This window comes from Leptodactylus fuscus, chromosome 11, assembly GCF_031893055.1.
Source record: "Leptodactylus fuscus isolate aLepFus1 chromosome 11, aLepFus1.hap2, whole genome shotgun sequence".
NCBI classification, from domain to species: domain Eukaryota; kingdom Metazoa; phylum Chordata; class Amphibia; order Anura; family Leptodactylidae; genus Leptodactylus; species Leptodactylus fuscus.
The window spans coordinates 54,234,443-54,260,817 of record NC_134275.1 but is presented as its reverse complement, the minus strand read 5'-3'; the positions used below and the strand labels follow the sequence as shown (position 1 = coordinate 54,260,817).

The following is a 26,375-nucleotide window of genomic DNA, read 5'->3' as shown; positions in this document are numbered from 1 at the left end:
CCATTGTAATAGCACCCCTATAAATAATAGTTCCCCCACTATAAATAATACTCCCCTTATAAATAATACATCCAAGTTCACAAATAAGTGCCCCCCCCACCATTAATTGATCCCTTTTTCTTTAAAACTTAACAAATCTTATAGTCACCTTACCGCAATCCCCGATGACTGGAGCAGCCGACACCTCCTTCTGCTATTGCATTCTGGTGCAGGTCCGGTGCAGTCACAGATGCAGTGATGTCATCACATATGCTGGGACATCCTTCATGTAATTTATAAATCTTCTATGTCAGAATAAGGACTTTACAGCTCCCTGCTGTGTCATAGGCTGTAGCTGTATCAGCATTGAACTCTCCTGCGCAGAAAGTCAGTTCTCTAGATCTGTGGGCCCCCCTGCAATCATAGGGGCTGCATTGGATGGACACTGCTGAATTTCCATTGGCAAATTCGTCATTGTGCTCCCCTGAACACCGCTACTTCAGCGGTTCAGTTGTTATTGTACAAAATACCCCATCATCCTATGCACGGCTCAATGGCAGCCATCTGAAATCTAAAGTGTATGTCCAGCCTAAGTGAATTACCAATTTGGTCATCATGTTCTTTGCTAATCCAGAGTCCTAGACCATAATGGAGTCAGAACATATTACCTACTTCTGTATTGCCGGGTACAAGTAACAGATTAGTCACTATGTACAACTTTATTTATTTGTTATTGATAGTCTGTAGAAATACAATGTAACAACACTTGTAACAATGGCAATATCTCTAAGGAAGATCATCATGTTGAGCGGTATGTATGAAGCATCAGACTCCTGATTCCTGCCTGGTCAATGCAACAATAAGGGTAACTCAAAAAATACAGTCAATACATTCCCTCTGGAGGGTGAACCTTATGGACTTCTTTGCAGTGGTGGCCAATAATGGAAAAGAACATTGACCCAAACTCTAGACTGATAGACATTGAATAACTCTCTTCTAAAACAGCAACATTTGGTCAAATTGCTCAATGATCTAAAGATCGTATTAGACAGGGTGATTTAGCAGGAAATTGTTACGAACAGACATTTGTTCCCATTAATAATATTGCCCAGAATCACTGGATGAACGTTTTCTTGTTCATTGGGAGATCTGCTGATTCCAGCAGGAAATCGCCCTGTCTAGTACTGCGGTGCCCGCAAACAATGAAAGTCTATGCCAGGTGAATCATCACTTTAGTCGTGCAGAGCAAGTGCTGGTTGGCACATTTTGTTCATTAAATTTTATTTGTACGTGTACTAATCACATAAAGTAACTAGGTAAAAAATATGCAAATCTATTCTCCAGGATGTAATTAGGAGAACAGTGCCTCTGTATGCCACCCTCTAGGGACAGCCCCACTAACATCATGCATGACTCAGTTAAAAAGCCTACTAACATGATGCGGAGTATATTGCCAAATTAGTATTTCTATTCCAAAAGGAACAGATTCCCAGCTATGGACAGCGCTGTTTCGGTCTTTTGGACCTCCTCAGCATAGTGCAGGGATACTGATTTAGCAAAGTGATTTCCCAAAGAAAGTAAAGATCAAAGGGTGGAATTTTTGGGGCTTATTGCTATTTTTTGTTTGTTCTGACATTAGCCGAGACTAGAACCTTCTGCCTGGATTGCCACCTTTTGATCTAATTCAGATTAGCATTTAAGTTTACTAGATCACATTTGCCCCATGTTTGGATATAACAACCAAGTTAACTCAAAATAATATAGTCAATATACTCCCTCTGCAAGGAGAACCTTGTGCTTTGGATTCAAGATGTTTGCTGTGACCAATGAAGGACAAGAACATTGATCCAAAGTTTAGATCCATTCATAGACATTGCATAACGTTCTTCTAATCTAGCAAATTTTGGTAAAATTGGACAATGCTTTCCATCGGACAACTATGTGACTTATCTCAGGAGGAAATTCAAATCAACTGAATTGAATTGTTTGGGACGACTGCTAATATTTGAGATAAGACAAAACTAGAAACTTCTACCTGGACTATTACCTCTAGACTGCATTAACATAATGTATGTCCATAACATACAACAACCAAGTGAACTCAAATGGATACAGTCAATATACTCTGCAAGGAGAACAAACTCTAGTCCCATTCATAACTCAAAATGATATAGTCAATGTATTCCCTTTAGATGTAGAATAATATGTCTTTAGGCCTGGAGAACTTTGCTGTGATCTTCACTGTAGAACAATGGAGGGAAAGAAAATTGACCAAAACTTTAGACCCTTTCGTAGACATAAATTGGACAACAGTCTCCATTGGACAACTATGTGGCTAAAGTCAGGAGGTAATTCGTATCAACTGAGTTGAATATTTTGGGCCAAGAACTATGGTTTCTTTCGAGATGGGCAAAATAGAAGCTTTTGTCTGGAAGGCTATCACTTGACCAGGTTATCATAAGCATGGAAACTCAGGAAATCTTATAGTGCAAGTCTTCAAGAATATGTTTCCTATAAAGACCTCATTGAAGATCAAATGTCTCAGCCATGTTATAGGTCTAGCAAACTACCATTGCCTCGTGACTTCATGCCTGTATGTAACTCTACTTACACTATCTCAATGCGCTTTAAACCTCAGAGCTAGGGTTGAGCGATCGGGATCAGGAAAGATTGGATCCCGATCGGCAATCGAAAAGTTCACGATCGGGATCGGCTGGAAAATGATCGAATATCAGATTTTAAAAACAATTCTGAAATCTCAAGAGAGGCTCAACCCTACTCCATAAACATAAAGTAACTAGGGTTGAGTGATCGGAATCAGAAAAGATCTCGGCGATCGAGTAAATTTCATGATCGCGATTGGGATCGGATGGAAAATTATCGGAAATTAGATTTTAAAATCGATCCTGAAATCTCAAGATCGGCTCAACCCTACTCAGAGCAGAACCACAACATGTAGAAAAGTCTTATTACTAAAACATTCACAAAGATAAAAAACACAAACTTATAAAAGTAGATGTAAAAATAGATCCATATTTTGCTAATACTGTTCTATCTCAAAGTTTTGTTCCATCACAGCCAAAATTTTCTGCTTTGATGTTAGTCATTTGCTAAAACCATTCCTGGATTTCTCAGAGCCATGGCTAATTCTGTTGCAGGTGTCATCCATCTTGGCCGGTCACTTCTTCGGGCTGCTCAGCCTCTGTATGTGTCTTGATAATGGAGTCTTCCAAGGACAATTTTTGAAAGTTCTCTTCGGTGTTGTTCATGTCCGACTCATCTCTGCTGCTCTCCAAATTCTCGGGTCCCTCATAACAGCCAGAGTCTCGGGGAAGGTGACAATATTGACTTGAGGATGATGTTCCCTCTTCATGGTCACTGCCGGCTATAAAGCATCAAGAACAAAATTATTAGAGATGAGCGAACAGTAAAATGTTCGAGGTTCGATATTTGTTTCGAGTAGCCCCTCAATATTTGACTACTCAAATTGAATATCGAACCCTATTATAGTCTATGGGGGGAAAATGCTCGTTTCAGGGGTAGGCAACATTCGATCAAATTATACTTACCAAGCCACGAGTGAGGGTTGGGCTGGATCCTCTGAGAAGTCTTCTCCTTGCAGCGTCCCCGCGGAGTCTTCCGGCTCTTCGCATCGGGCCTGGGCAGAGCCGACTGCGCATGCCCACACTACAAGCGGACATGCATAGTCGGCTCTGCCCAGGCCCGATGCCTGGCAGAGTGAATGAAGAGCCGGAAGACACCGCGGGGAAGCTGCACGGAGAAGACTTTTAAAGGTAGGAGAAGAACCAGCGTTGATTGGCCGACTGTATAGCATTCGGCCAATCAATGCTGGTTCTGCATCGAACTTTTCCATTCAAACAGCGAGTGGTACTCGATCGAGTACGAGTATTTCGAATACCGTAGTATTCGATTGAATACCTACTCGATCGAGTACTACTCGCTCGTCTCTAAAAATTATCAGTCAGGACTAGGGATTAGGGAATCGGCTCAAATTGGGTTTATGATTTTTCCAAAATTATGTGTTTGGCTGAACTATAGATTTATGGGGTTCAGCAAAATTATTATAATTTGATGTCATGGTGTCCCAAAAGGCGACCACATTTATAGAATCGATTTTCAGTTGCAGAAATTTTGGGTGTGAATATGCCCCATATACTAGAATGGATCCCCCGCACCTCATCCCACCCTCAACCATCCTATGTCTTATCCTTCTTTGGTAAAATTTTAATGTAGTTTTACTAAAATTTCATATAGGTTCTTCTATAGGTTACTTACTGTCATAATCCAGCAAGACTTCGGCAGCGGTAAGGAGCTTGACAATGTGTTGGGGGTCAGTTATATTCAGTTCAAGTAGATGACTTTCCGTCAGGTCTTTAAAGTCTTCGATAGTCTCGTAGCCATTGAGCATGAGGGTGGCAATATGTTCCTGTTGATAAGAATAATCATCTGTTATATGGGGCCGCACGTGACTGTGTGAGATAGGATGGACAGCGGATTATATTCAATGTCTAATGTCATATTAGTAAAGAGCGGCAATGTGATAATCCAACGGAGGAGGTGGACACTGATGGGGGTCCACAGACAAAAGAGTCCCAGCTCCTAGGATAACACAAGCTTGAAACATGTCTGTTATTTAATCTGGCTTTTCAGAATCAGTTCCCTTGTACTTGTATTATTTCTGGCTTTTTATGACTTGTCTTTTTAAATTTTATTTAGCAGTTTTTCCCTGTCCAGGCTCTATCTGTAGTTTGCAGTTCTCTCTGAGCTGATGGTGGAAACCAGCTGCCATACACTGCATACAGTAAGTAAAGGAGAATCTGTTCTATAGCTATCTCACTCACAAACCGCTCCCCTCTTCTCTCCATAGACTTCTACAGGCATGCAAAATACAAGTTGTAAAACACATCTAGCAAAGATTTTCAGAGGGTTGAGGTGGAAAGCATTTCTCTCTGATAATATATTATTATAGATGAGCGTACAGTGAAATATTCAATATTCGATTCGAATATCCCCTCAATATTCGACTATTCGAATGAATATCAAATCCCGTTACAGTCTATGGGGAAAAATGCTTCATTTCAGGGGAACCCACAATTCGACTAAGGAGGGTCACCAAGTCCACTATGACACCCTAGGAAATGAGGACAACACCTCTGGAATGCAACTGGGACAGCAGGGGAAGCAAGTCTGGGGGTATCTAACACGCCCAAGTCACTGTTTTACCCCACTATCACAGCCTAACAACTACACACTTTCCACACTCCATACAACCTCTATAAAAGTGGAAAAATACCTGGAAACCTTCTTTCCTCCCCAATTGTATGAACTGAAACCCAAATTTTACGCTAATGAAACATTAACAAGCACCCCTTTAAATCATGTTGCCCATGACAACCACAGATTGAATAGGCAATGGGAAATCCAACAGTACCCACCCTGAACTCATTGTGTGTGAGGAGTTCATCACAAGGCTGACAGACCCAACTCCAAACGCTGCAGCACAAGCGACCAGCAGTCAGCCTAAGGGCCCCTTCACACGGAGTATACGCTTACTGATTCTGAATGTGTAACACGTTCCGAACCAGTGGTGTTAAAACAGATCTCATTGCTTTCTATGGGAGCTGGCATACGCGCGTATCACATTGAAAGCAATAGGGAAAAAAGCTGCCCATTCATTTCTATGGCGAGCGCACATATGCTGGCTCCCATAGAAAGCAATGGGATCTGTTTTAACGCCGCTGATTCGGAACGTGTTACATGTTCAGAATCAGTGAGTGTATACTCCATGTGAAGGCACCCTAAGATTGTCTCTTCTTCAAGTAAGACACAAGATTCTTTGGAACCAGAACCAAAAAACCCATTGCAGCAGTGCCTAGGCCATCTCTCAGAGCAGTTCATTCAGAGACTGAATTGGAGAAAAATAAGGACATTTACTGTGATCGAGTCTTCATGTACATTAGTGGGCATGGACAACCTAACGTACAAGATCCTCATGCTGAGCTGGCCTTATTACTGAACACGATCAACCAGGATAATCAAGGCTGGAAGCAGCCATCACATCTTACCGAAAGGAATCACCCTCGGTTTGGAAAGAAGCCATCTAAACGTTGCACCTTTAATGGAGTGGAGCATTGCACCAGCAGAATATTAGGCCCTTTGGGTGAGTTGAGCCTCTAACCAGCTTAGTTTTTGGCCCTTGGTGTAGAGCCTTGGAGTAGAGCCTTGCACCAGCAGTGTTTTTGGTCCTTGGGGTGAGTAGAGCCTTGCACCAGCAGAATGGTAGACCCTTATGGTGAATTGAGCCTTGTAGCAGAAGAGTGTTAGGCCCTTGTGGGGGAGCCCTAAAAAATTAATGAGGTTTTTTAAGTATCACATTAGGGTGAAGGGCGCGCGGTTTGGAGTAAGAGGATGAGTGAATTGGGTGCTGGCAGCCCCTCTCCAGTACCTGGACTGTGGACTGGATACCCAGCTGGATATCCACGTCCTCGCCCACGTCCCCTGCTGCATGACTGGCAGGTTCAGTGTATATATACAGTGTTCCTGCAGTGTAGCTCTGAAAATAGCTGTTTTTTCCTGCTTATAACACTACAATCTGTTTCTCACCCTAAGACCAAGCTCTCTCTATCTCTCCAAAATGAAAATGAGACGAACATGGCCGACACTATTCTTATGAATCAGAGGTCACCTGATTTCGGCAGCCAATGGCTTTTTCCTATTTTTTTTTCACTGCCTCCGTTGTCATAGTTCCTGTCCCACCTCCCCTGCAGAGTTATTGGTGCAAAAAAAGCTCCAGGGAAGGTGGGAGGGGAATCAAATTTTAACTGCGTTTTCCACGTGGTATTCAATTGGAATCGAATATCTCAAACAGCCTGATATCCAATCGAATAGCTATTTGATCGAATGGCGTTCACTCATCTCTATATATTATAAGGTTTCTTTTAATCTCCTGCACTATCCATTTACACAAAGATTGTTGAAACAAAAGGGGCCATTTACATGAATATATAGGAGTTTGATATCTGACCTGCATGTTAATTCTTTCCAGCAGTTCTTGTAAACTCTTCGGCTGGTATTTTTTGCTCCTTCCATGCACCCTGATTTTTTTGGGGTGCTCTGTCTCCTCAGGAAGAATGTCAACATAGATGAACTTGAAGGATCCAACCTTGTTCTTAAGCATTCCCGTCCAGGTGCCAACTGGTGGTTTCTCAATAATATCAATGATGTCTCCTACCTGAAGGTCATAAAAAACATATCAGTGTTGCCTTGTGATGGGCTACAATCCTCCATGGGAAGTACTGACAATTACGACATAACTTTACTCTCAGAGAAATAGATGGACCACTGCAGAGAACATCTCCAATAATACTCACCTTTCCTCACCTCTCCAGGGCTCTGCCATGGTGTCCAGCTGCTCCAAACCTCTTGTGGCCCCTTTGGTGACATCACCGGCACCAGTGATGTCACCTCAAGGACCACAAGAGGTTTGGAGAGACCGAACACCATGGCAGAGCCTTGGAGAAGTAAAGAAAGTTGAGTATCATTGGAGTTTTTTTCTGCACCTCCCTCCAGCTTCTACATATTATATTCTGGGGTCTTAAGAGACCCCAGAATATAATAGCAGCACTTCCAAAATGGACCAATCTTACTGAAACTTGGGGGCAAACCTCGCAAATATTTGTCAATTGAATCTTAAGTTATTCTCCCATCACTAATACATAATCCCGTCACCTTGTCGGCTCAGTCTGTAATTCTTTCTGAAGTATCTAGATATTACAAGTGACCCCATGAACTAAGGTATCCTTGGCTGTACATCGTCTTATCAGATATTGTCTGCAGTGTTAGAGGTGACATTCTTACCCTGAGCTTGAGGGAATCTTTTTCATATGGACTCGGTGTGAAGTCTGTATGGACTTTTGCTTTTCCACAAAATGGACCAGTATATGGAGGTGCGATGTTCTCGACATTGATGCTGTCTCTGTTACTGTATGTATAGGACGGACTGCACATCTCACTGCCTGTAGAGGAATACAGAGATAGACCATGGGTCATTATAGCATTCATAGACGTCAATGAATAGAGGAACTACAATGTACTCTTAACCAGTCAGTTATTGGGGTTCCTTAAAAAAGTGTAGAAAAAAAAAACACACAGCTCACTCCAATGGCAAATATCCTGTTGGAATCTGTGCAAGTTGAGGCCTGGAGGAACCCTCAGACCTCAAGGGTAAGAGGAATGGATCAAGAAAACAAGTGGATCCAGCAGTGAAATATCTTATTTTAAAAAAAGAAGTGAGGAGGCCTTAAAGAACTCTGCTTACGTGGTTCAAGTCATAACGCTTCTTACTCATTTGGGTGCCTTGGCTTCTTGGAAATTTGTTCTATTGAGTAGCAATATTAAAATGCTATATCTCTTAACTACACAGCGGCATGGATTGACAACGCAGCTCTGACGTTACCCCTGCTCCTGCACAAAGACACAAAGAGAACTGTGGAGCCATAGGATCCAGCTGCGCAGTCCTCTCCATCCCCTCCTATACAGGAAACAGAAGCATCAGTGTTCAGCCTCCTGTCACAGCCAGGACAAGGATAGAGCCTGGAGAGGTGAGTAACCATTGGACCTCAGGTGTACAGCGTTATCCCTTCCACTGCCCTCCCCCAGAAAATGAACCATTTTACCATTGGAGAACATCAGGAACTGTTGTATTAACCCTTGTACTGCCTTAGACCACCAGGAATCATTAAATTAACTCATTCACTGGTCTAGACAGAGAAATAACCCTCTCACTGCCCAAGACCACCAGCTATTAACACCTTGACTACCCTAGACCAACTGGAATATTGACATTAACCCCTTCATTTTCCCGAAGCACCAGAGATTTTGATATTATACTGCCCAGGTATTCTGCCATATACCATTACACTGTCTAGGATCACCAGTGAGTAAGGACATTAACCTCTTATCTACCTCAGATTACAGGGATACTGACATTAACCTCTTTATTTCCCTAGACCACCAGTTGACATGATCCTTTCCACTGCCCTAGAACAGCAGGCATTTTGCCAATAACACTTACACTGTCCCAGATCACCAGATTGACTGACATTAACCCCTTCGCTGCCTTGGACAACCAGGGATTCTCCACTCAGTAGCCAATCAGGCTTAGTGGGAACCTTGGTAGAAGGTCTGAAAGTAGCATAAAATCTAAATTCCTTTGGTCCAGAGAAGAGACAGCTTATATATGGACATTGCTGTATGATGGAAGTCTGCAAATATAGAACCCAATGTATATAGACTGTGCCATGGAAATATTACTTAAAACCAAGCAGCTTTCAAGATCACCTTTCTCAAGCCTTATTGATACAAGTCCTATAGTTACTACTTGCACAGAGGACTAGGCTGGTGAAATCTGGAATGGAGTCCAAAGAGCTCATGGTCTCCACCCCAAACAACCAGCACCAGGTCTTTGCTACATGAAAAACATTCCAGGAGCCGTTGTCACTTTCTAACATAAAATAATACAACAAGGCTTCTATGCAGGGGGCGACATTGAACATGAGTGAAAGCTCCTTCCCAAAAATATGTAATCTGGGCTCCTTCTTGGTGCATTAACCATGACTATACCTTCAATGGCATCATTAATAGTGACTTCTGATGATATAATAATATAATGATGAGGAATGTTCTCCACACAGTGAATATTAGTGAACCCACCACTGGAGGTCTGTCTGCTCACGGCCTGGTGCTGGTTGACCTCAGGATCTGAGAATTTTCTTGGGAAGCTTCCATCCATGCTTCCATCCAGGGAAACTGGTGACATAGAACCTTGTTCTCCATGATCACCCTAGAATAGAAAGTAATGGATACAAAATGTGTAAAATATATCACAATGTATGCAACACCCACAAATCTGAGTTATTGAGTAAGAGGGGGTTAGTTGGGGGGTCTCTAGTAATGACTAACCATCTCATCAGCCATCGCCTTCATCATCATTTTCCCCGACTTCCTGTTCATTGTTCGAGATATAACGGCTCGCCATTTCTTGCTGAATTTGCCTCCGCTGTTTTTCCCTTCTTCTGCTCCTTGGGGTTCCGATGAAGTCTCATTTTCAGGGATCTATAGACAGAAACAAACCAGAAAACACAAAAATATTAAGAATATGGACTAAAGCACATGAAGCTATAACAAAATATTCTGTCGCCGACTATGATAAGCCTGAAACGACTAATTCTTTCAAGAATTCAAGACTTTAATAGGAATGAATAAGCAATTCTATAATAAATTGTTTTATCAACACATTTTCATCTCTTCATACAGGCGTAGAGATAAATGGTAAGATTCTGCCTGCCTGCAGTCACCACTAGGGGGAGCTCACTACATACAGGTTTAATATGGTACTCATTATATTTGCTCCTCTTTTTTCTCTATCATATTTGCTCATCCACATTCAGTGTACATGTTATTCTACATCCAGGAATAGAGTTCTTAGTCTTCTTATTCTTAGTTGATGCTTTTATGTCTCAGCTGTGGTCTTAGTTAAGGGTTAAGACGTCCACATTAAAAAGCAGACAAATTAATATAAAAATTTGTTCCAAACGCAGAATGACAAAAGGGTTAAAAAACTGCAGCATTTTAACACAACACCAGTAAGCGGCTACATCCTGCCCTTCTACCCACTGGTTCCTGCCACATATCTGCTGGGCCTTTGAAGTAGAAGTAGCTCTTTACAAGTGACAAGTGTTGAGTGCAGGTTCCTTTGGAAGTGACAAAGCTTCTCTTTAGTAACTCTCTGCGCTCTTGTGTAATCTTGAAGGCTGATCAACATTGTGCAAGCGCCTAAAGTATAGCTTTCTGAACAATGACTATCTTCAACACAAAATAACAATGCAGCATGGAGCTCACATGTAGTAGTAGTAGTGGTGCAGCCTGGAGCTCACATGTAGTAGTAGTGGTAGTGCAGCCTGGAGCTCACAAAGCACATAGCTCACATGTAACAGTAGTAGCACTAGCAGAACATAAATCTCAGGGAGCTATAGTAGTGCAGCAGAATGCTCACTTACAGTCCTATGAAAAAGTTTGGGCACCCCTATTAATCTTAATCATTTTTAGTTCTAAATATTTTGGTGTTTGCAACAGCCATTTCAGTTTGATATATCTAATAACTGATGGACACAGTAATATTTCAGGATTGAAATGAGGTTTATTGTACTAACAGAAAATGCGCAATATGCATTAAACCAAAATTTGACCGGTGCAAAAATATGGGCACCTCAACAGAAAAGTGACATTAATATTTAGTACATCCTCCTTTTGCAAAGATAACAGCCTCTAGTCGCTTCCTGTAGCTTTTAATCAGTTCCTGGATCCTGGATGAAGGTATTTTGGACCATTTCTTTCTACAAAACAATTCAAGTTCAGTTAAGTTTGATGGTCGCCGAGCATGGACAGCCCGCTCTCAAATGATCTGAAAACAAAGATTGTTCAACATAGTTGTTCAGGGGAAGGATACAAAAAGTTGTCTCAGAGATTTAACCTGTCAGTTTCCACTGTGAGGAACATAGTAAGGAAATGGAAGACCACAGGGACAGTTCTTGTTAAGCCCAGAAGTGGCAGGCCAAGAAAAAATATCAGAAAGGCAGAGAAGAAGAATGGTGAGAACAGTCAAGGACAATCCACAGACCACCTCCAAAGAGCTGCAGCATCATCTTGCTGCAGATGGTGTCACTGTGCATCGGTCAACTATACAGCGCACTTTGCACAAATAGAAGCTGTATGGGAGAGTGATGAGAAAGAAGCCGTTTCTGCACGTACGCCACAAATAGAGTTGCCTGAGGTATGAAAAAGCACATTTGGACAAGGCAGCTTCATTTTGGAAACAAAAATTGAGTTGTTTGGTTATAAAAAAAGGCGTTATGCATGGCGTCCAAAAAGAAACAGCATTCCAAGAAAAACACATGCTACCCACTGTAAAATTTGGTGGAGGTTCCATCATGCTTTGGGGCTGTGTGGCCAATGCCGGCATCGGGAATCTTGTTAAAGTTGAGAGTCGCATGGATTCCACTCAGTATCAGCAGATTCTTGAGAATAATGTTCAAGAATCAGTGACGAAGTTGAAGTTACGCCGGGGATGGATATTTCAGCAAGACAATGATCCAAAACACCGCTCCAAATCGACTCAGGCATTCATGCAGAGGAACAATTACAATGTTCTGGAATGGCCATCCCAGTCCCCAGACCTGAATATCATTGAACATCTGTGGGATGATTTGAAGCGGGCTGTCCATGCTCGGCGACCATCTAACTTAACTAAACTTGAATTGTTTGTCCAAAATACCTTTATCCAGGATCCAGGAACTGATTAAAAGCTACAGGAAGCGACTAGAGGCTGTTATCTTTGCAAAAGGAGGATCTACTAAATATTAATGTCACTTTTCTGTTGAGGTGCCCATACTTTTGCACCAGTCAAATTTTGGTTTAATGCATATTGCGCATTTTCTGTTAGTACAATAAACCTCATTTCAATCCTGAAATATTACTGTGTCCATCAGTTATTAGATATATCAAACTGAAATGGCTGTTGCAAATACCAAAATATTTAGAACTAAAAATGATTAAGATTAATAGGGGTGCCCAAACTTTTTCATAGGACTGTATATCAGTAGAAGTGGTGTAAACCATAGCTCAGATGTAGCAGTAGTAGTCCTGTAGCTCTGTAGGGAACTTATTTATAGCAGTAGTAGTCTAGTTGGCAGGTCACTTGTAGCATTATTAGTACTGTAGGGAGCTCACTTGTAGCATTAGTAGTACTGTAGGGAGTACACTTGTAGCAGTAGTAGTACTGTAGGGAGCTCACTTGTAGCAGTAGTAGTACTGAAGGGAGCACACTTGTAGCATTAGTAGTACTGTAGGGAGTACACTTGTAGCAGTAGTAGTACTGTAGGGAGCTCACTTGTAGCAGTAGTAGTACTGTAGGGAGCACACTTGTAGCATTAGTAGTACTGTAGGGAGCACACTTGTAGCATTAGTAGTACTGTAGGGAGCACACTTGTAGCAGTAATAGTAATGTAGGTAGCTCACTTGTAGCAGTAGTAGTACTATAGGGAGCTCACTTGTAGCAATAGTAGTACTGTAGGGAGCACACTTGTAGCAGTAGTAGTAATGTAGGTAGCTCACTTGTAGCAGTAGTAGTACTGTAGGTAGCTCACTTGTAGTAGAAGTAGTATGGAAGAGAGCTCACTTGTCGCAGTCTTAGTACTGTAGATAGCTCACTTGTAGTAGAAGTAGTATGGAAGAGAGCTCACTTGTAGCAGTAGTAGTACTATTGGGAGCTCATGTATCGCAGTAATAGTAATGTAGGAGGCTCACTTGTAGCATTAGTAGAGCTGCACTTTTATCAGTAGTAGTACTGTAGGGAGTAGACTTGTAGCAGTAGTAGTAATGTAGGTAGCTCACTTGTAGCAGTAGTAGTACTGTAGGTAGCTCACTTGTAGTAGAAGTAATATGGAAGAGAGCTCACTTGTAGCAGTAGTAGTATTGTAGGTAGCTCACTTGTAGTAGAAGTAGTACTATTGGGAGCTCACGTATCGCAGTAGTAGTAATGTAGGAAGCTCACTTGTAGCATTAATAGTGCTGCACTTGTAGCAGTAGTAGTACTCACCCACCCGAATCCCCCACACACACACACACTCTACTAGCTTTGGCAATGCCACATATCTATTCGGACGTGCCAATAAAGCTTTTTTGATTTGATTTAGTACTGTAGGGAGCTCACATGTAGCAGTAGTAGTAATGTAGGGAGCTCACGTATCATAGTAGTAGTAATGTAGGAGGCTCACTTGTAGCATTAGTAGTGAAGCACTTGTAGCAGAAGTAGAAGTGGTGTAACAAACCCAGCTCAGATGTAGCATTAGTAGTCCTGGTGTAGCAGGGGCTCATATGTAGCAGAAACACTGCTTAACCAGCACATGCTAGATGAGCCACCTTATACACTCTACATTAGAAATACATGACATGAAGTATTCAAAATCTGTGACACCCAGAGAATGCTATCTGAATGATTCCTATGGAAAACTGCCTGACAATGACCTCACCAGAGAACCACATACATGGTTTTATATACTTGTTATCTCTTGTTTTCCCCTTTGCTGACGTTAGTGAAGTTCAGATGCCAAACAAAATCTCACTAAAAGCCATAGATAGGGTAAGACCTCAAACCATATATAAGGTTATCCCAGTAGATATAAATACCAGCCAATAGACTCTGCCATGAGCCAGACATGTCCTATAGTAAATGCTTAAGGCTAAGGCCCCACATAGCAACGTGTGGATAGGATTAGCCAGAATGCCATGCACTTTCAGGTAATGTAAAACACAACGTTTTTTAATGGAAATATTGTATTGAATTTTTTACCATAAATAAAACACATTTTCAGGTTACAATAAATCTAAATATTAACTATGGGAGAAAATAAATATTATATATATATATATATATATATATATATATATATATATATATATACACACACACACATACACATATACATTTGGCAGATGTAAAGGTTTGTTTGACAGATTCCTAATTTCACTATGATCGACAATTTGGTAAGAGCAGTTGCTATATCTGGAGACGTGTTCAGTTTCAGACTCTCATCCATGTACGGTCAATATAACAGATTGTTCTTTGCCGCGCTGCTTGGATATTGGCAACCAGACTGATCCAATCCAAAATCAATGGCTTCACATTTCTTCCCCTGCCCTAATCCCATTAATTGATCTGCAGAGGCGCCTGACGTTATAATCATAAAAAACCCCCAAAGAGCTGGACTATATACTTACCTGTACTACTCAGTGCTACTCTCTGGCCACCAGTCACCAGGGTCCCCCTCTGCAAGACCCTCCTCCATTGACTGCCAAGGTCATATAAGGGGTTAACCTTGTACTCTTGTACTCCTAATTCTTTAAAGGTCAGAGTTTGGCTGCAGCATTAAGATCTAGATGGAGGATTTCTGGTCTAGGAGTTGCTGGATACATTTACAGGCAGTTGGGACAGAGTGCTGTGGTCCCAAAGTCCGCAATGAGAGAGAGACCTGGGATCCTCAGGAGCAGGGGCGTAACTTGAGGGGGTGCAGAGGGTGCAGTCATACCAGGGCCCAGGGGCCTTAGGGTGACCATAAGCACTGGCATCAGTATTGAGATTGCAGCTTCCATCTGGCCCATAACCCAAGGAGACTCACAGATTACCCTAACCACACTAACCACACTAAGGTAGCACACTAAGGTAGCACCCGTAGCCATCACTATCAAGAATTCACTGTAGGGATGAGATAGGGGCCCCGGACAAAAGATTGCATCGGGGCCCACAAAACTTTAGTTACGCCACTGCTCAGAAAAAGTGTCAGTGTGAGGATTAGAAGTGCCAGACAGAATAGCAGAATAGCCAAAGGCAAGTTGAGCACAGAGACTTAGGAGGCAGCTGCACAGAGTGAGGCTTAAAGGGATTCTACCATTAAAAAACTTTTTTTTCTAGGTAACACGTCGGAATAGCCTTTAGAAAGGCTATTCGTCTCCTACCTTTGGAAGTGCTCTCCGCCGCGCCGTTCGTTCGAAATGCCGGTTTGTACCGGTATGCTAATTAGTTCTCTCACAACGATGGGGGCGTCCACCAGCGCAGGAGATGCGATGGGGGCGTCCCCATTGCTGCTCGAAAACCGACTCCAGCGCCGCCTCTGTCTACTTCTGCATCCTCCCCTTCCTTCTTCGTCTGGACGTCGGACGCGTGCGCAGTACGCTCTGAGAACAGAGCGTACTGCGCAGGCGTCCGGCGTCCAGCCGAAGAAGGAAGGGGAGGATACAGAAGAAGACAGAGGCGGCGCTGGAGTCGGTTTTCAAGCAGCAATGGGGATGCCCCCATTGCATCTCCTGCGCTGGTGGACGCCCCCATCGCTGTGAGAGAACTAATTAGCATATCGGTACAAACCGGTATTTCGAACGGCGCGGCGGAGATCACTTCCAAAGGTAGGAGACGAATAGCCTTTCTAAAGGCTATTCTGACGTGTTACCTAGAAAAAAAGTTTTTTAATGGTAGAATCCCTTTAAGTACACAGCTGGGTACCTGCAGATAGAGCCTGCCCTGAGCTGAAGTTAGGGACAGTAACTGGTTTAAAGATGGAACTTATCTGACACTAAAAATTGTGCTTAGACCTAAGACCAGTTCAGTAAGGACCTCTTGGGTGCAGGTTTGCTCTGCGCCTATTGAAGGAACCTGTATGGCACATTCTTACAGTCACAGGTGACCCCACTGACTGATGTGTGAATTGTATAGAGTGGATATACTGTTACTATTATTATACAATATTGTTAGATTTAATAAAATTATCAAAATACTTCTGCATAAAAATTGTTACGTCCAAGTCTTAAAGTTCTGATTTTGAGTCAGAGTCTATAAATGGAGGCGCGGTATCCTGTCTAGTGCGATATATATATTTTATATCATCACCTGATCGCAGCAAAAAGAGGAAGTAAATGTATTTCTGATGAATTGTGATGGAAGATTTAACCATCTGCTCATATACAATGAAATGGGAAATATATTCTGTATATAGTATAAGGTAGAGTCGTATAATAAAGGAAAGAACGAGCAAGGACCAGAGGAAGGGATAGATGGACTAGATCAGGGGTAGGGAACCTTTGGCTCTCCAGCTGCTGTGAAACTACAACTCCCATCATGCTCCATTCACTTCCATGGGAGTTCCCAGAACAGCAGAGCCAGTATGCATGCTGGGAGTTGTAGTTTTGCAACAGCTGGAGAGCCGTACGTTCCCTACCCCTGGAAGATGGTGGACATGAGGCTAGGACAGAGGAACCAGAAGAGGTAATGGAGGCAAGACAGGGAGGGAACAGAGTAACCCCTCGTTCACATCTGCATTGGTATTCCATCCGGGGGAGTCCACATGGGGAACCCCCAAATGGAATTCCAAACGCATTGGCAAGCAGTGTGTAGTGAAAGCACATGAATCCCATAGACGATAATGGGGTCCATGTGCTCTCCGCGCGCTGTCCAGACAAATCATGTCACAAAGTACTTTCCTGTCTGCATGTTCCATGTGGACACCGCATAGAGAGCACATGGACCCCATTATAGTCTATTGGGTCCGTGTGCTTTCACTGCACACACCGCTTGGCAATTCAAGATACGTCATCCTGGCAATAAACTGCAGTCTTCTTGTCTATGAGGTTATTTATTTAGGCTGCCACTTTGAGTTTAAGGACTAGTACATCTGGTGAACTGACACACAGTAAGCTCCCCCCATGAAAAACCATTGGTGACACCATATACCTGCTAGATCAGTACTGCTATACATCTATATACCTGCTAGATCAGAACTACTATACATCTATATACCTGCTAGATCAGTAATGCTATACATCTATATACCTGCTAGATCAGTAATGCTATACATCTATATACCTGCTAGATCAGAACTACTATACATCTATATACCTGCTAGATCAGAACTACTATACATCTATATACCTGCTAGATCAGTAATGCTATACATCTATATACCTGCTAGATCAGTAATGCTATACGTCTATATACCTGCTAGATCAGTACTGCTATACATCTGTATACCTGCTAGATCAGTAATGCTATACATCTATATACCTGCTAGATCAGTAATGCTATACATCTATATACCTGCTAGATCAGTAATGCTATACATCTGTATACCTGCTAGATCAGAACTACTATACATCTATATACCTACTAGATCAGTAATGCTATACATCTATATACCTGCTAGATCAGTAATGCTATACATCTATATACCTGCTAGATCAGTAATGCTATACATCTATATACCTGCTAGATCAGAACTACTATACATCTGTATACCTGCTAGATCAGTACTGCTATACATCTATGGGCGGGTTGACACCTGTGCCCGGTCTCCACTTTAAAAGCAATCCGACAGGTTTCTATCTTCTGCCTGAGAAACTGGACAGGGGACAGAAACCCGGCGGTCAGTTTTCAAACCCATTTATTGAGCATCCGACTTTGTGTCCGATTAAAAAAAAATGGTTTCGCCATGGAGAGGCACAAGACACTTTGCAAACCCATTCAAGTGAATAGGTCTGAAAACTAACCGCCGAGTTTCTGTCTCCTGTCCAGTTTCTCAGGCAGAAGATGGAAACCCGCCGGATTGCCTAAAGTGGAGACCGGGCGCAGGTGTCAACCCGCCCTATTTGCTCTTTAATCCAGCGCTCTGTGCATAATGTTGATCGCATTGTTCAGGACTTGCAGGTAACATTTCTGCTGCCTTAAAAACAAATCCCGCCCATTTTGAGATGACATGCCCCCACAACAATCAGTGAGGAGCATGTCAATGAGGGGCGGGGCAGCTTGTTGTGAAGACTTGGCCCCGCCTCCAGGAGAACGCCTATGGACACGTCCAATCAGGTGGCGCTGCATCAGCTCTGGGGGCGGTACCAGGGGCATTTCATTTTTCCTTGTCTTTGTATTTGGATACTTGACAAAAATAAACCACTAACCCTTCTATTTCTGAAATCTTTTTTTCACATCGCAACATTTCTGCTGCCTCTGCTGAAAACTTTTGCACCCTCCTGTATTTCAGGTGAATCCCCCCTTACATGTTCTCTCTGACAGTAGTCAGCGGCTGTGAACTTACCTCACTTTCCAGGTTGAATTCCTTATCGCACACTCCAGGAGAGTTGAGCTTCGATTTTCCAAAGTCCTTAAAACTGCTGGAACGTTGTAACGACAGCTAAAGAGGAAGAAACACAGGATGAGGGGAGAGGAAAAAATCCCAAGTAACATCAAATCTCCTATAGCTATCATAAAATAGTGGATGAAGCGACCACGTTACTGATCCCTGCCCATCCCAGGCCTGGCTCACATCTGCGTTCGGGTCTCCATTCGGGGAGTCCACTTGTTTTAGTCATTGCTTTAATGTTTTTGTTTCTTGTCTACGTTGTCCGTGTGGTAACAGTCTACAAAAACCACCAAAGATTGTGTCCTCTGATGTAGACAGCTGTATACGGAAAACCTTCAGGGTGTCATACAATTACAGGACTTGTAACCAACAACATCACTTCTAAATATTCTGGATATTTCACAACCACAAAACCTCACTGAAGTTCCTCCTTGGACAGTAATATTTTTCAAATACCCAAAGAGACGTCAAAAGTCTAAAATTATCTTCTTTGGGTAAAAGAAAACTCACCCCGAGAATCAATTAGTTCCTCATAGCAAATAACATTAAAGAACCCCAAACAGCCGTCAGCAGAATGGCAAGGAGGAAGCTGCAGGAAAGTGAGAATGACCCTAAGGAAAGTGATGGATCTGATATTACTGAATACAGGACCTACATACAGTCCTATGAAAAAGTTTGGGCACCCCTATTAATCTTAATCATTTTTAGTTCTAAATATTTTGGTGTTTGCAACAGCCATTTCAGTTTGATATATCTAATAACTGATGGACACAGTAATATTTCAGGATTGAAATGAGGTTTATTGTACTAACAGAAAATGTGCAATATGCATTAAACCAAAATTTGACCGGTGCAAAAGTATGGGCACCTCAACAGAAAAGTGACATTAATATTTAGTAGATCCTCCTTTTGCAAAGATAACAGCCTCTAGTCGCTTCCTGTAGCTTTTAATCAGTTCCTGGATCCTGGATAAAGGTATTTTGGACAAACAATTCAAGTTCAGTTAAGTTAGATGGTCGCCGAGCATGGACAGCCCGCTTCAAATCATCCCACAGATGTTCAATGATATTCAGGTCTGGGGACTGGGATGGCCATTCCAGAACATTGTAATTGTTCCTCTGCATGAATGCCTGAGGATTTGGAGCGGTGTTTTGGATCATTGTCTTGCTGAAATATCCATCCCCGACGTAACTTCAACTTCATCACTGATTCTTGAACATTATTCTCAAGAATCTGCTGATACTGAGTGGAATCCATGCGACTCTCAACTTTAACAAGATTCCCGATGCCGGCATTGGCCACACAGCCCCAAAGCATGATGGAACCTCCACCAAATTTTACAGTGGGTAGCATGTGTTTTTCTTGGAATGCTGTTTCTTTTTGGACGCCATGCATAACGCCTTTTTTTATAACCAAACAACTCAATTTTTGTTTCCAAAATGAAGCTGCCTTGTCCAAATGTGCTTTTTCATACCTCAGGCAACTCTATTTCTATTACGTGCAGAAACGGCTTCTTTCTCATCACTCTCCCATACAGCTTCTATTAGTGCAAAGTGCGCTGTATAGTTGACCGATGCACAGTGACACCATCTGCAGCAAGATGATGCTGCAGCTCTTTGGAGGTGGTCTGTGGATTGTCCTTGACTGTTCTCACCATTCTTCTTCTCTGCCTTTCTGATATTTTTCTTGGCCTGCCACTTCTGGGCTTAACAAGAACTGTCCCTGTGGTCTTCCATTTCCTTACTATGTTCCTCACAGTGGAAACTGACAGGTTAAATCTCTGAGACAACGTTTTGTATCCTTCCCCTGAACAACTATGTTGAACAATCTTTGTTTTCAGATCATTTGAGAGCGGGCTGTCCATGCTCGGCGACCATCAAACTTAACTGAACTTGAATTGTTTTGTAGAAAGAAATGGTCCAAAATACCTTCATCCAGGATCCAGGAACTGATTAAAAGCTACAGGAAGCGACTAGAGGCTGTTATCTTTGCAAAAGGAGGATGTACTAAATATTAATGTCACTTTTCTGTTGAGGTGCCCATATTTTTGCACCGGTCAAATTTTGGTTTAATGCATATTGCGCATTTTCTGTTAGTACAATAAACCTCATTTCAATCCTGAAATATTACTGTGTCCATCAGTTATTAGATATATCAAACTGAAATGGCTGCTGCAAATACCAAAATATTTAGAACTAAAAATGATTAAGATTAATAGGGGTGCCCAAACTTTTTCATAGGACTGTATATTCTGGGGTTATATGCTTGTACATAGCAGAACTATTATAGTAGTTATATTCTTATATATAGGAGTAGTATTATAGTAGTTATATTCTTATATATAGGAGTAGTATTATATTAGTTATATATAACTAATATAATACTGCTCCTATATATAAGAATATAACTACTATAATACTACTCCTATATATAAGAATATAACTACTATAATACTGCTCCTATGTACAAGAATATAACTACTATAATACTGCTCCTATGTACAAGAATATAACTACTATAATACTGTCCTTATGTACAAGAATATAACTACTATAATACTACCTCCTATGTACAAGAATATAACTACTATAATACTGCTCCTATATACAAGACTATAACTACTATAATGCTGCCTCCTATGTACAAGTATATAACTACTATAATACTACTCCTATGTACAAGAATATAACTACTATAATACTGCTCCTATGTACAAGAATATAACTACTATAATACTACTCCTATGTACAAGAATATAACTACTATAATACTGCTCCTATGTACAAGAATATAACTACTATAATACTGCCCCTATGTACAAGAATATAACTACTATAATACTACTCCTATGTACAAGAATATAACTACTATAATACTGCTCCTATGTACAAGAATATAACTACTATAATACTGCCCCTATGTACAAGAATATAACTGAAGGAAGCCTGATGAAGTGCGTCTAGCACGAAACGGTCGTTGCTTCATTGTCTCTGCATTCCATTTAATCCATCTCCGATTGTGTATGCTGTCTAAGTGCCATTTTTTAATGATGACGAATTAAAGCTTGAAAATTTTACTTCTGGTTGGTGAGTGCCCCGTTTCCCTTTACAATTTTTTGCCCAAGACTTTTTTTATATATCCTTTGAACAGTGAGCACCACCTATATACCACATCACTTTGCCTGCTATTCATACCTTGTTGCCGTATATACATTGAGGTGTTGTATTTTAACGGTGCCACTACCTTCATATATCTTTTTAGTTTAAACTATAGATTATTTGATCTTATTTTTGAAAACTCTCTAGATGCATAAGAAATATTGAACATGAAATAGGAAATGTCTGTATTAAAAGTCACAAAAAGTCAATGCATGCAAATATTTCATGCAAAACTGCGCAGGTAAAGTGTTTTTATAGCAGTTATTACTTTTGGAAAAGCTGACATTTCTGGTAAAGCAGCCAAGAGATTTGCTAATTATCTTACACACAGATCTAGTAAGTTTAATAACCTACAGATACATTCTGCTGAGTCAAATCTGTATCATATAGAAAGTAGATAAATGGATTCAATGAGAAGGAGGAGCCAAAGAATGGAAAGAATGATAAAGAGAAAGAATAAAGTTTTAACACTTTTCAAAGAGTTGTTTTGTTAGTAAGAAATAATATTAGAAATTATTTTATATACATCTGACTATTCTGCTGGTGCAGTCACTGTGTACATACATTACATTACTTATCCTGTACTGATCCTGAGTTACATCCTGTATTATACTCCAGAGCTGCACTCACTATTCTGCTGGTACAGTCACTGTGTACATACATTACATTACTTATCCTGTACTGATCCTGACTTACATCCTGTATTATACTCCAGAGCTGCGCTCACTATTCTGCTGGTACAGTCACTGTGTACATATATTACATTACTTATCCTGAGTTACATCCTGTATTATACTCCAGAGCTGCACTCACTATTCTGCTGGTACAGTCACTGTGTACATACATTACATTACTTATCCTGTACTGATCCTGAGTTACATCCTGTATTATACTCCAGAGCTGCACTCACTATTCTGCTGGTGCAGTCACTGTGTACATACATTACATTACTTATCCTGTACTGATCCTGAGTTACCTCCTGTATTATACTCCAGAGCTGCGCTCACTATTCTGCTGGTGCAGTCACTGTGTACATACATTACATTACTTATCCTGTACTGATCCTGAGTTACATCCTGTATTATACTCCAGAGCTGCACTCAGTATTCTGCTGGTACAGTCACTGTGTACATACATTATATTACTTATCCTGTACTGATCCTGAGTTACATCCTGTATTATAATCCAGAGCTGCGCTCACTATTCTGCTGGTGCAGTCACTGTGTACATACATTACATTACTTATCCTATACTGATCCTGAGTTACATCCTGTATTATACTCCAGAGCTGCACTCACTATTCTGCTGGTGCAGTCACTATGTACATACATTACATTAGTTATCCTGTACTGAGCCTGAGTTACATCCTGTATTATACTCCAGAGCTGTACTCACTATTCTGCTGGTACAGTCACTGTGTACATACATTACATTACTTATCCTGTACTGATCCTGAGTTACATCCTGTATTATACTCCAGAGCTGCGCTCACTATTCTGCTGGTACAGTCACTGTGTACATACATTACATTACTTATCCTGTACTGATCCTGAGTTACATCCTGTATTATACTCCAGAGCTGCGCTCACTATTCTGCTGGTGCAGTCACTGTGTACATACATTACATTACTTATCCTATACTGATCCTGAGTTACATCCTGTATTATACTCCAGAGCTGCGCTCACTATTCTGCTGGTGCAGTCACTGTGTACATACATTACATTAGTTATCCTGTACTGATCCTGAGTTACATCCTGTATTATACTCCAGAGCTGCAATCACTATTCTGCTGGTACAGTCACTGTTTACATACATTACATTACTTATCCTGTACTGATCCTGAGTTACATCCTGTATTATACTACAGAACTACAGTCACTATTCTGCTGGTACAGTCACTGTGTACATACATTACATTACTTATCCTGTACTGATCCTGAGTTACATCCTGTATTATACTCCAGAGCTGCGCTCACTATTCTGCTGGTGCAGTCACTGTGTACATACATTACATTACTTATCCTGTACTGATCCTGAGTTACATCCTGTATTATACTCCAGAGCTGCACTCACTATTCTGCTGGTGCAGTCACTGTGTACATACATTACATTACTTATCCTGTACTGATCCTGAGTTACATCCTGTATTATATCCCAGAGCTGCACTCACTATTCTGCTGGTGCAGTCACTGTGTACATACATTACATTACTTATCCTGTACTGATCCTGAGTTACATCCTGTATTATACTCCAGAGCTGCACTCAGTATTCTGCTGGTACACTCACTGTGTACATACATTACATTACTTATCCTGTACTGATCCTGACTTACATCCTTTATTATACTCCAGAGCTGCACTCACTATTCTGCTGGTGCAGTCACTGTGTACATACATTACATTAGTTATCCTGTACTGATCCTGAGTTACATCCTGTATTATACTCCAGAGCTGCACTCACTATTCTGCTGGTATAGTCACTGTGTACATACATTACATTACTTATCCTGTACTGATCCTGAGTTACATCCTGTATTATACTCCAGAGCTGCACTCACTATTCTGCTGGTGCAGTCACTGTGTACATACATTACATTAGTTATCCTGTACTGATCCTGAGTTACATCCTGTATTATACTCCAGAGCTGCACTCACTATTCTGCTGGTATAGTCACTGTGTACATACATTACATTACTTATCCTGTACTGATCCTGAGTTACATCCTGTATTATACTCCAGAGCTGCACTCACTATTCTGCTGGTGCAGTCACTGTGTACATACATTACATTACTTATCCTGTACTGATCCTGAGTTACATCCCGTATTATACTCCAAAGCTGCACTCAGTATTCTGCTAGTACACTCACTGTGTACATACATTACATTACTTATCCTGTACTGATCCTGAGTTACATCCCCTATTATACTCCAGAGCTGCGCTCACTATTCTGCTGGTGCAGTCACTGTGTACATACATTACATAACTTATCCTGTATTGATCCTGAGTAGAGATGAGCGAACAGTGTTCTATCGAACTCATGTTCGATCGGATATTAGGCTGTTCGGCATGTTCAAATCGAATCGAACACCGCGTGGTAAAGTGCGCCATTACTCGATTCCCCTCCCACCTTCCCTGGCGCCTTTTTTGCTCCAATAACAGCGCAGGGTAGGTGGGACAGGAACTACGACACCGGTGACGTTGAAAAAAGTAGGCAAAACCCATTGGCTGCCGAAAACATGTGACCTCTAATTTAAAAGAACAGCGACGCCCAGCTTCGCGTCATTCTGAGCTTGCAATTCACCGAGGACGGAGGTTTCCGTCCAGCTAGCTAGGGCTTAGATTCTGGGTAGGCAGGGACAGGCTAGGATAGGAAGGAGAAGACAACCAACAGCTCTTATAAGAGCTAAATTCCAGGGAGAAGCTTGTCAGTGTAACGTGGCACTGACGGGCTCAATCGCCGCAACCCAGCTTTCCGCGGATCCTGAATGGAATACACTGACAGTGTATTCCCGTATACCCGATATATACCCCGATACCCGTTCCAATGGTGTGCCCCCCCACCTTCACCCCAGAAATACCCTGCAAGTCCCCTAGCAATAGAATTGGGGCTATATACACCCTCTATTTTTGCTACTGGTATATAGTGCCATTGTCTGACTGGGAATTCAAAGAATATATTGGGGTTACGTGCACCCACAATTTTTGCTACTGGTATATAGTGCCATTGTCTGACTGGGAATTCAAAGAATATATTGGGGTTACAAATACTCTCATTTCTTGCTACTGCCATATAGTGCCAGTTTCTGACTGGTAATTCAAAGAATATATTGGGGTTACGTGCACCCACAATTTTTGCTACTGGTATATAGTGCCATTGTCTGACTGGGAATTCAAAGAATATATTGGGGTTACAAATACCCTCATTTCTTGCTACTGGTATAAAGTGCCATTGTCTGACTGGGAATTCAAAGAATATATTGGGGTTACAAATACCCTCATTTCTTGCTACTGGTATATAGTGCCATTGTCTGACTGGGAATTCAAAGAATATATTGGGGTTATAAATACCCTCATTTCTTGCTACTGGTATATAGTGCCATTGTCTGATTGGGAATTCAAAGAATATATTGGGGTTATAAATACCCTCATTTCTTGCTACTGGTATATAGTGCCATTGTCTGACTGGGAATTCAAAGAATATATTGGGGTTACAAATACCCTCATTTCTTGCTACTGCCATATAGTGCCAGTTTCTGACTGGTAATTCAAAGAATATATTGGGGTTACGTGCACCCACAATTTTTGCTACTGGTATATAGTGCCAATTTCTAACTGGGAATTCAAAATGCGCAAGGCTCCCGGAAAGGGACGTGGACGAGGCCGTGGGCGAGGTCGGGGGAATGGTTCTGGGGAGCAAGGTAGCAGTGAAGCCACAGGGCGTCCCGTGCCTACTCCTGTGGGGCAGCAAGCATTGCGCCA

General features: G+C 41.6%; 1 protein-coding gene and 1 long non-coding RNA gene across 2 annotated transcripts in view; both read right to left on the bottom strand.

Annotated features, from left to right (window-relative positions):
- The window catches only part of LOC142184122 (uncharacterized), a 437,945-nt gene that overhangs the window by 357,853 nt on the left and 53,717 nt on the right, over positions 1-26,375 (bottom strand). The window lies entirely within an intron of this gene.
- SASH3 (SAM and SH3 domain containing 3) overlaps positions 3,128-26,375 on the bottom strand; it is a 38,200-nt gene continuing 14,952 nt past the window's right edge. Inside the window, exons 2-8 of the mRNA XM_075258944.1 lie at positions 18,690-18,785; positions 9,961-10,113; positions 9,712-9,841; positions 7,858-8,015; positions 7,025-7,231; positions 4,276-4,426; positions 3,128-3,364 (exon numbers count right to left, since the gene is read on the bottom strand). Of these exons, the coding sequence (XP_075115045.1) occupies positions 3,141-3,364; positions 4,276-4,426; positions 7,025-7,231; positions 7,858-8,015; positions 9,712-9,841; positions 9,961-10,113; positions 18,690-18,785 (1,119 nt within the window). The 3' untranslated portion in view covers positions 3,128-3,140. The remainder of the gene's footprint in view (positions 3,365-4,275; positions 4,427-7,024; positions 7,232-7,857; positions 8,016-9,711; positions 9,842-9,960; positions 10,114-18,689; positions 18,786-26,375) is intronic.